We start from the raw sequence: 11,335 nt of genomic DNA on the forward strand, positions 1-11,335 counted from the left end.
AAAAGAAAACCAAATTTCTATGTTTTTTTTTTTTATTGAATTAAACCTTCAACTAATCATAAAGAGAAAACAACAACATGGGCTTGTTCCCAACTTGGGATTATGGACGAACTGTTGTCCTAAATCTTTGTTTTATTCGATTTTTTTTACACGAGACTCCTTGGCACGTATGTCAGTTTGTTCAATAGTTTTCTTTTTGCAGGAGTTTTGTGACTGTTATTCGCTTATTATTATTCGTATCCTTGTGCTCCCCTTGGCTGGCTTTTTTTGACGTTATGTACACATTTACACAAAAAAAAAATTAAATAATGAGCTATTTATTCCTCATCTTCATTACTTTGAATTTTGTTCAAATTTTTCTTGGTTTACTTTACATTTTGGGGGTTATTTACAGTTTATTTGTGGGTTAATACTTGTTTGTTTTTTGTTTCTTTGTTTTAAATTAGACAGGAAGAACTCTGGGTCCATTTCCTATAAATATGGGGACTGGTATGGGACCAGGATGGATTGGGCCTGTGGGTTTTTACCAGAGCAGGAGAAGCAGAAAAACAAAGAAAAGTTGGATCTGTATTATTTGCTTGCCAGTTGGAAAAATATTGGACATTGGACTTGTTTTTTGTCCTGATGGATCGATTGATCAGTGGAAGGAATGAATTATTTATTAAAATTCAAAGACTTTGTAGTATATTCTTTATATTAATGCTGTGAGTTTATTTCAGAGGAAACTGTTAAACAAGAGTTTCTCAGACACATCAGACTCTCTGAGGTCCGGTTCTGCTGCTGAGGTCCGGTTCTGCTGCTGAGGTCCGGTTCTGCTGAGGTCCTGTTCTGCCGCTGAGGTCCGGTTCTGCTGCTGAGGTCCGGTTCTGCTGAGGTCCGGTTCTGCCGCTGAGGTCCGGTTCTGCTGAGGTCCGGTGCCGCTGAGGTCCGGTTCTGCTGAGGTCCGGTTCTGCCGCTGAGGTTCGGAGGAAGCGTTTAGCCGTTAGCTCACGCAGCTAACAGGAAGCATCAGTGGTGATGATGGGGGGCGGGGCCAGCTTGTTCCATCAGTGATGATGATGATGGGGGGTGGGGCCAGCTTGTTCTATCAGTGGTGATGATGATGGGGGGTGGGGCCAGCTTGTTCCATCAGTGGTGATGATGATGGGGGGCGGGGCCAGCTTGTTCCATCAGTGATGATGATGATGGGGGGCGGGGCCAGCTTGTTCCATCAGTGGTGATGATGGGGGGTGGGGCCAGCTTGTTCTATAAGTGGTGATGATGATGGGGGGTGGGGCCAGCTTGTTCTATAAGTGGTGATGATGATGGGGGGCGGGGCCAGCTTGTTCTATAAGTGGTGATGATGATGGGGGGCGGGGCCAGCTTGTTCCATCAGTGATGATGATGATGGGGGGTGGGGCCAGCTTGTTCTATCAGTGATGATGATGATGGGGGGCGGGGCCAGCTTGTTCCATCAGTGATGATGATGATGGGGGGCGGGGCCAGCTTGTTCCATCAGTGGTGATGATGATGGGGGGCGGGGCCAGCTTGTTCCATCAGTGATGATGATGATGGGGGGTGGGGCCAGCTTGTTCTATAAGTGGTGATGATGATGGGGGGTGGGGCCAGCTTGTTCCATCAGTAGTGATGATGATGGGGGCGGGGCCAGCTTGTTCCATCAGTGGTGATGATGATGGGGGGCGGGGCCAGCTTGTTCTATAAGTGGTGATGATGATGGGGGGTGGGGCCAGCTTGTTCTATAAGTGGTGATGATGATGGGGGGTGGGGCCAGCTTGTTCCATCAGTGATGATGATGATGGGGGGCGGGGCCAGCTTGTTCCATCAGTGGTGATGATGGGGGTGGGGCCAGCTTTTTCCATCAGTGGTGATGATGATGGGGGGCGGGGCCAGCTTGTTCTATAAGTGGTGATGATGATGGGGGGTGGGGCCAGCTTGTTCTATAAGTGGTGATGATGATGGGGGGTGGGGCCAGCTTGTTCCATCAGTGGTGATGATGATGGGGGGCGGGGCCAGCTTGTTCCATCAGTGATGATGATGATGGGGGGTGGGGCCAGCTTGTTCTATAAGTGGTGATGATGATGGGGGGTGGGGCCAGCTTGTTCCATCAGTAGTGATGATGATGGGGGCGGGGCCAGCTTGTTCCATCAGTGGTGATGATGATGGGGGGCGGGGCCAGCTTGTTCTATAAGTGGTGATGATGATGGGGGGCGGGGCCAGCTTGTTCTATCAGTGGTGATGATGATGGGGGGCGGGGCCAGCTTGTTCTATAAGTGGTGATGATGATGGGGGGTGGGGCCAGCTTGTTCCATCAGTGGTGATGATGATGGGGGGCGGGGCCAGCTTGTTCCATCAGTGATGATGATGATGGGGGGTGGGGCCAGCTTGTTCCATCAGTGGTGATGATGATGGGGGGTGGGGCCAGCTTGTTCCATCAGTGGTGATGATGATGGGGGGCGGGGCCAGCTTGTTCTATAAGTGGTGATGATGATGGGGGGCGGGGCCAGCTTGTTCTATCAGTGGTGATGATGATGGGGGGCGGGGCCAGCTTGTTCTATAAGTGGTGATGATGATGGGGGGTGGGGCCAGCTTGTTCCATCAGTGGTGATGATGATGGGGGGTGGGGCCAGCTTGTTCTATAAGTGGTGATGATGATGGGGGGTGGGGCCAGCTTGTTCTATAAGTGGTGATGATGATGGGGGGTGGGGCCAGCTTGTTCCATCAGTGATGATGATGATGGGGGGCGGGGCCAGCTTGTTCCATCAGTGATGATGATGATGGGGGGTGGGGCCAGCTTGTTCTATAAGTGGTGATGATGATGGGGGGTGGGGCCAGCTTGTTCTATAAGTGGTGATGATGATGGGGGCGGGGCCAGCTTGTTCTATAAGTGGTGATGATGATGGGGGCGGGGCCAGCTTGTTCTATCAGTGGTGATGATGATGGGGGGTGGGGCCAGCTTGTTCCATCAGTGGTGATGATGATGGGGGCGGGGCCAGCTTGTTCCATCAGTGATGATGATGATGGGGGGCGGGGCCAGCTTGTTCTATAAGTGGTGATGATGATGGGGGGTGGGGCCAGCTTGTTCTATCAGTGGTGATGATGATGGGGGCGGGGCCATATTCTTCTATCAGTGGTGATGATGATGGGGGGCGGGGCCAGCTTGTTCTATCAGTGGTGATGATGATGGGGGCGGGGCCAGCTTGTTCCATCAGTGGTGATGATGATGGGGGCGGGGCCAGCTTGTTCTATCAGTGGTGATGATGATGGGGGCGGGGCCAGCTTGTTTTATCAGTGGTGATGATGATGGGGGGTGGGGCCAGCTTGTTCTATAAGTGGTGATGATGATGGGGGGCGGGGCCAGCTTATTCTATCAGTGGTGATGATGATGGGGGCGGGGCCAGCTTGTTCTATCAGTGGTGATGATGATGGGGGGTGGGGCTAGCTTGTTCTATCAGTGGTGATGATGATGGGGGGTGGGGCCAGCTTGTTCTATCAGTGGTGATGATGATGGGGGCGGGGCCAGCTTGTTCTATCAGTGGTGATGATGATGGGGGCGGGGCCAGCTTGTTCTATCAGTGGTGATGATGATGGGGGGTGGGGCCAGCTTGTTCTATAAGTGGTGATGATGATGGGGGGTGGGGCCAGCTTTTTCCATCAGTGGTGATGATGATGGGGGGCGGGGCCAGCTTGTTCCATCAGTGGTGATGATGATGGGGGCGGGGCCAGCTTTTTCCATCAGTGTTGATGATGATGGGGGGCGGGGCCAGCTTGTTCTATCAGTGGTGATGATGATGGATGCGGGGCCAGCTTGTTCTATCAGTGGTGATGATGATGGGGGCGGGGCCAGCCTGTTCCATCAGTGGTGATGATGATGGGGGGCGGGGCCAGCTGGTTCTATCAGTGGTGATGATGATGGGGGCGGGGCCAGCTTGTTCCATCAGTGATGATGATGATGGGGGGCGGGGCCAGCTTGTTCTATCAGTGGTGATGATGATGGGGGCGGGGCCAGCTTGTTCTATTAGTGGTGATGATGATGGGGGCGGGGCCATATTCTTCTATCAGTGGTGATGATGATGGGGGGCGGGGCCAGCTTGTTCTATCAGTGGTGATGATGATGGGGGCGGGGCCAGCTTGTTCCATCAGTGGTGATGATGATGGGGGCGGGGCCAGCTTGTTCTATCAGTGGTGATGATGATGGGGGCGGGGCCAGCTTGTTCTATCAGTGGTGATGATGATGGGGGCGGGGCCAGCTTGTTTTATCAGTGGTGATGATGATGGGGGCGGGGCCAGCTTGTTCTATAAGTGGTGATGATGATGGGGGGTGGGGCCAGCTTGTTCTATAAGTGGTGATGATGATGGGGGGCGGGGCCAGCTTATTCTATCAGTGGTGATGATGATGGGGGCGGGGCCAGCTTGTTCTATCAGTGGTGATGATGATGGGGGGTGGGGCTAGCTTGTTCTATCAGTGGTGATGATGATGGGGGGTGGGGCCAGCTTGTTCTATCAGTGGTGATGATGATGGGGGCGGGGCCAGCTTGTTCTATAAGTGGTGATGATGATGGGGGCGGGGCCAGCTTGTTCTATCAGTGGTGATGATGATGGGGGGTGGGGCCAGCTTGTTCTATCAGTGGTGATGATGATGGGGGGTGGGGCCAGCTTATTCTATCAGTGGTGATGATGATGGGGGCGGGGCCAGCTTGTTCTATAAGTGGTGATGATGATGGGGGGCGGGGCTAGCTTGTTCTATCAGTGGTGATGATGATGGGGGGTGGGGCCAGCTTGTTCTATCAGTGGTGATGATGATGGGGGTGGGGCCAGCTTGTTCTATAAGTGGTGATGATGATGGGGGGTGGGGCCAGCTTTTTCCATCAGTGGTGATGATGATGGGGGGCGGGGCCAGCTTGTTCCATCAGTGGTGATGATGATGGGGGTGGGGCCAGCTTGTTCTATAAGTGGTGATGATGATGGGGGGCGGGGCCAGCTTTTTCCATCAGTGTTGATGATGATGGGGGGCGGGGCCAGCTTGTTCTATCAGTGGTGATGATGATGGATGCGGGGCCAGCTTGTTCTATCAGTGGTGATGATGATGGGGGGCGGGGCCAGCCTGTTCCATCAGTGGTGATGATGATGGGAGGCGGGGCCAGCTGGTTCTATCAGTGGTGATGATGATGGGGGGCGGGGCCAGCCTGTTCCATCAGTGGTGATGATGATGGGGGGCGGGGCCAGCTGGTTCTATCAGTGGTGATGATGATGGGGGGTGGGGCCAGCTTGTTCTATCAGTGGTGATGATGATGGGGGGCGGGGCCAGCTTGTTCTATCAGTGGTGATGATGATGGGGGGCGGGGCTAGCTTGTTCTATCAGTGGTGATGATGATGGGGGGCGGGGCTAGCTTGTTCTATCAGTGGTGATGATGATGGGGGCGGGGCCAGCTTGTTCTATCAGTGGTGATGATGATGGATGCGGGGCCAGCTTGTTCTATCAGTGGTGATGATGATGGGGGGCGGGGCCAGCCTGTTCCATCAGTGGTGATGATGATGGGGGGCGGGGCCAGCTGGTTCTATCAGTGGTGATGATGATGGGGGGCGGGGCCAGCCTGTTCCATCAGTGGTGATGATGATGGGGGGCGGGGCCAGCTGGTTCTATCAGTGGTGATGATGATGGGGGCGGGGCCAGCTTGTTCTATCAGTGGTGATGATGATCGGGGGCGGGGCCAGCTGGTTCTATCAGTTGTGATGATGATGGGGGCGGGGCCAGCTTGTTCTATCAGTGGTGATGATTATGGAGGCGGGGCCAGCTTGTTCTATAAGTGGTGATGATGGGGGGCGGGGCCAGCTGGTTCTATCAGTTGTGATGATGATGGGGGCGGGGCCAGCTGGTTCTATCAGTTGTGATGATGATGGGGGCGGGGCCAGCTGGTTCTATCAGTTGTGATGATGATGGGGGGCGGGGCCAGCTGGTTCTGAGTCCTGTTTGTCCTCGCCGTGTCTCAGCAGCATCGCGGCTCTCTGCTCATCCATCCTCCTGGACTGGACCCTCTGGACCAGGCTGAAGAAGTCCTCCTGACCCTCAGGATCCAGACAGGCCACATCATCCAGATCAGGAAGGAAACACCTCTGATCCTCCATCCTGTCGGACTGAAGACAGAAAAACCCGTGAGGAGGAGGAGTCTCCTGGCCCACCTGTTTCTACCTTTTCTTTTTGGACTCTAAGAGTCCAGGCGCCCTCTGCACCTGCGCAGGTACTCTAAAGCCTCGTTTCCACTGTCAGAATGGTACGGGTGGGTACCGGACTGAACCGACCCGTACCAGACTGCAGAGTGGAAACATATTACCGCAGACTCCACCCTCTAGGTCAGGTTTGGGTTCTGGGTTTTAGGTTCTGGAGCCGGTCGGTGAGCAGGTACCTGGTAGTGAATGAGCATGTAGTAGAAGTCCAGACTTGGCACCGGGGTCTGATCCGGACTGCAGGCCCCGCAGAAGGCAGCCTGTCCCGGGTCAGGCAGCAGGCTGAGGCTGGCTCTCTGGTCCTCCAGCCTCTGACACTGAGACTCCAGAATCAGGTCCAGCAGGGCCTCCGGTTCCTCCGGTTCCTCCGGTTCCTCCGGTTCCTCCTTCTGGCTGCCGTGGAGCTACAGGGACAACAGGTGGGTCATTAGAGCCTCGAACGGCAGGTTCAAAGAGCCCTGAAGGAGGATCTGCCCTCCGTCTGTATCTGTGAAACTGTCACAGCGTGGGGGGGGGGGGGGGGGGGGGGGGTTAAAGTGCCGTGGCAACAGGAAGTGGACAGAAGGACGGTTTCCCAGGATGCATCACAGAGCCTCAGACACTACCACAGGGGCTGTGTTCGAAACCGCCTGCTACATACTACATACTGCGTACTGCATACTTACATACATACTGTATACTGCATACTACATACTGCATACTGCATACTGCATACTGCATACTGCGTACTGCATACTTACATACTACATACTGCATACTTACATACTACATACTACATACTACATACTGCATACTACATACTGCATGCAACACACTACATACTGCATACTACATACTGCATACTACATACTACATACTTCCATACTGCATACTTACATACTACATACTGCATACTTACATACTACCTACTACATACTACATACTGCATACTACATACTGCATACTTACATACTACCTACTACATACTACATACTGCATACTACATACTGTATACTGCATACTGCATACTGCATACTACATACTGCGTACTGCATACTTACATACTACATACTGCATACTTACATACTACATACTACATACTACATACTGCATACTACATACTGCATGCAACACACTACATACTGCATACTACATACTGCATACTACATACTACATACTTCCATACTGCATACTGCATACTACATACTTCCATACTTCATACTGCATACTCATCGATCAGACAGTATTCAGAGCGTTTACCCACAATGCATTTCGCTCCTGCCCGAGCCTAAATCAGCCGGCCTGAAGCTGATTTCTCTTAAGCTCTAAACTCTGTAAACTTTAGCAACATATGAAACATTTTCAGGTGAGAAAGTAGTCGTTTAGAGCCCCAACGTGTTGAAAACCTGACAAAATACCGTCTGTTTACAATTTTGTTCCCACGAATTCGGCGCTACTAAAGCTAGCCGCAGTGAGCAACGCACTTCCGGTTATTTTCACAAAATAAAATACCCGTTGCCTTTTATCATAGGGAAAGCCATTACGTGCTGTTGTTTTGAAAACAGGAAGTGAACCTACCCTCGTTGTAGCTAGCTTGAAACTGCCGTTTTGACAGGAAATGACGATCGGCGACGTCACGTTACGTTGCATCTTGGGTAGTTTGAGTATGAGTAGTAACTTCATGATGCATACCCAACATTTAGGAGAATCTAGTATGCATCCGGGAACTTAAAAAAGTTAAAGTTAGTAGGAGTAGTAGGAGAAGTAGGCGGTTTCGAACACAGCCAAGGTCTACACCTGCAGCTGAAGGTTACCTTGTTCTTTGAGGTGGGGGTTCTGGTCCTGGACCTCAGGGCGGTGCCGAGGCTCAGACCCCTGGGTCTTCTGGATCCAGATCTGCCTTCAGGACCGGAACCATCTGCAGACATGATGTGGCCTCCGAGAGTCTGGAGGGTCCTGAGGGGTGAGGTGGAAACTGAACTGAGGGGTACCGGGCTGGTGTTACTACGACCCCGGGCATTGGGTTCCGGTCTGTAATGGGCATTTTGTGGAGAGGTTGGAGGGTGTTTGGGTTCTTCCCCCCCGAGCCTCTTAATGGGGGGACCGGGTGAGGAAAGGGAGGACGAACCGCACGGGTTTAGGTCAGCCATGATGGTGCTGAGGACGGTGATGTCATCAGGAGGCTACACCTGGACACACTGAAGACACAGATAGACAGGTAAATCCCTCAATCACACCTGGATCACATCTGAATCACGAACCCTAACCTGGCTGCAGGACCAGCTCTGACAGCTTTAAGACTATCCGGGCAGACAGAGACTGCAGACAGAGCGCTAACAGGAAAGGAGGAGGATCACAGAGCTGGTTAACAACAGATGCTGTAATCCTGGACCTGGCTGCAGGAACAGCTCTAACAGCTCTCTGCTCAGCTGTAAGACTATCCGGGCAGACAGAGACTGCAGACAGAGCGGTAACAGGAAAGGAGGAGGATCACAGAGCTGGTTAACAACAGATGCTGTAATCTTGGACCTGGAGTCTCTGCAGCCCAGATGTTGAACTGCTGGCTGTGAGCTTCTGTCCATGTTGTCTGCTGAGAGATTTCACCTGAGCTACCTGCTGACGCTGTGTGTGACATCATCAGCTAACCTGTTGCTAAGCTACAGAAACAACATCCCAACCCACTGATGGAGACCTCTGAAGGTTTCTGCATGCTTGTCAGCTGGTTTTATTTTGTTATCTGTACCAGGTGATCTTTGATAATAATTAATTCTGCAGGGATGTAATTTACCTTCAGGGATTAATAAAGATTTATTGAACTGAAATACTTTAAATGTAACTTTACAGAAGTGTTCTGGTTCTGGTTGGGGGTCTCCACAAAGAGAAGCCCCTCAGCTGTGCTTCCAGTGAGCAGAAGTAGGTCAGCAGCATCACATTTACAGAACAAAGAGCCGCACACATGAATGCATCACTGACCTTTGGATCCCCCTGGTGGCCGTCAGAGGGAACAACAACAAGCAACAACACAAACCTGCACAAACTTTTTTAAAAACTTTTAAAAAAATGTACATTTACATTTTAAGTTTGACTTACAGTTCAGAGCAGAGCTGAGGATCAAACCTCCTTCCACAGAAACTTAGTTTTACAGAGAATAAGACTCTGAACGATCAAAGTTCCTCCAACGTTTCGTCCTCCGGGCTCACGCTCCTCTTCCTCCTCTTCCTCCTCTTCCTCCTTTTCTTCTGTTTTCTCCCGTTTCTCGACCTCTGCGTTGCCTCGTTCCTCCATCAGCTGAAATCTGCCCACCGACGCTCAGTAACACCGACACAATGAACGAGGGGTCCCCCCAGCTTACATCACGGTTTCTACGGAAACCAAAGAGAGGCTTCCAAATCCTGCACACACAGACGTGCACACACACACAGACGTGCACACACACACAGACGTGCACACACACACAGATGCACACACACAGATGCACACACACACACACAGACGTGCACACACACAGACGTGCACACACACACAGACGAGCACACACACACATTCCTGCTCCTTTCATCTGTGGGCCTCTAATCACTCGGCACATTGAAAGTTTGGGACCGTTCACCAGCAACTTTTATCAAGAAATCTGCTGTTCTGAATCAAAATGTGCAAACACACATGGGTTAGAGGGTTAGAGGGTTAGGGGTTAGGGTAACCCTAGGTTAGGGTTAGGGGTAAGGGTAACCCTAGGTTAGGGTTAGGGGTAAGGGTAACCCTAGGTTAGGGTTAGGGGTTAGGGTAACCCTAGGTTAGGGTTAGGGGTTAGGGTAACCCTAGGTTAGGGTTAGGGTTAGGGTAACCCTAGGTTAGGGTTAGGGGTACGGATAACCCTAGGTTAGGGTTGGGGGTTAGGGTAATCCTAGGTTAGGGTTGGGGGTTAGGGTAATCCTAGGTTAGGGTTAGGGGTTAGGGTAACCCTATGTTAGGGTTGGGGTAAGGGTAACCCTAGGTTAGGGTTGGGGTAAGGGTAACCCTAGGTTAGGGTTAGGGGTAAGGATAACCCTAGGTTAGGGTTAGGGTAAGGGTAACCCCAGGTTAGGGTTGGGGTAAGGGTAACCCTAGGTTAGGGTTAGGGGTAAGGATAACCCTAGGTTAGGGTTGGGGTAAGGGTAACCCTAGGTTAGGGTTAGGGGTAAGGGTAACCCTAGGTTAGGGTTAGGGTTAGGGTAATCCTAGGTTAGGGGTAAGGGTAATCCTAGGTTAGGGTTAGGGGTTAGCAGTAACAAACCAGTTTAACCACCATTCAACAAACCAGCCGTTTGAACGAGGCCTCACACAGCACCAGGTGTCACTGTGATGATGTCACACTGTGAGCTCCTGGCTCAAAACAGACGTTACCATAGCAACAGCTGCCGCCACCTGATGCTGCTGTCAATCATCAAACAATCAGACATCACCACTGTGAGGATAGATGATACAGATTTCTACATATCTGGTAAAAGCTCACAGGCTGAAATCCTAAACAGAAGTCATTAAAAGAGCTGATCTCATATGAGGCAGAAGCTGTTGAGCACAGTAAGGATATTTGAACCACCAGCAGCAGCTGAATGTAATTCCAAATAGTAACCAGCTTTATGTCATTTTCTCATGGATAGATAGATAGATAGATAGATAGATAGATAGATAGATAGATAGATAGATAGATAGATAGATAGATAGATAGATAGATAGATAGAAAGATAGATAGATAGATAGATAGATTTTTCAGGATCCTGTCGGAGAAGTGAAGAAGACGAGGATGAGTGGCAGAGAGATGAAGGAGTACCTGTCTCGCCATCGCGTCGGACAACTGCTGGAGGTGAGAAAGAATTCTGTAGATTTAAGTTTTACTGATTTTAGATCAATAGTTTTGTTTCTGCTGAGCCCAAAATAGAAGCATCGGAGCAGTGAAGTACGATATGATGAGATAAGATATGATGGACCTTTATATGTGAGGAGAAGAATCTTAAATTCTATTCTGAATCTAACACACTGGAAAAAATCAAAGTCTTAACAAGTATATTTGTCTCATTTCTAGTCAAAATATCTCATTACACTTAATATCAGACACAACTACCTAACAAGCACCATTTCAGCCAGATATAGGGACTTG

General features: G+C 51.0%; 1 protein-coding gene across 1 annotated transcript; it reads right to left on the reverse strand.

Moving 5' to 3' along the window:
• Window positions 1–4,958: 4,958 nt before the first annotated feature.
• LOC142382755 (uncharacterized) lies at window positions 4,959–9,849 on the reverse strand. Its single transcript, XM_075468874.1, has 4 exons — window positions 9,292–9,849; window positions 8,016–8,399; window positions 6,402–6,626; window positions 4,959–6,132 (listed from the first exon to the last, which is right to left on the reverse strand). Exons 2-4 carry the CDS (start codon window positions 8,349–8,351, stop codon window positions 5,920–5,922), a joined length of 774 nt encoding a protein of 257 aa, XP_075324989.1. The 5' UTR covers window positions 8,352–8,399; window positions 9,292–9,849; the 3' UTR covers window positions 4,959–5,919.
• Window positions 9,850–11,335: the final 1,486 nt, after the last annotated feature.

Source organism: Odontesthes bonariensis, chromosome 6 (assembly GCF_027942865.1).
Source record: "Odontesthes bonariensis isolate fOdoBon6 chromosome 6, fOdoBon6.hap1, whole genome shotgun sequence".
Classification (NCBI taxonomy): Eukaryota; Metazoa; Chordata; class Actinopteri; order Atheriniformes; family Atherinopsidae; genus Odontesthes; species Odontesthes bonariensis.

What these genes read in the sequence shown, in the direction of transcription:
- LOC142382755 (XM_075468874.1), bottom strand. Translation starts at nt 8,351, where the DNA reads ATGGCTGACCTAAACCCGTGCGGTTCGTCCTCCCTTTCCTCACCCGGT. An exon ending in CCCCCACCTCAAAGAACAAG is followed by an intron (nt 6,627 to 8,015) that starts GTAACCTTCAGC and finishes TTGTCCCTGTAG; the next exon opens with CTCCACGGCAGCCAGAAGGA. An exon ending in ACATGCTCATTCACTACCAG is followed by an intron (nt 6,133 to 6,401) that starts GTACCTGCTCAC and finishes TTCTGTCTTCAG; the next exon opens with TCCGACAGGATGGAGGATCA.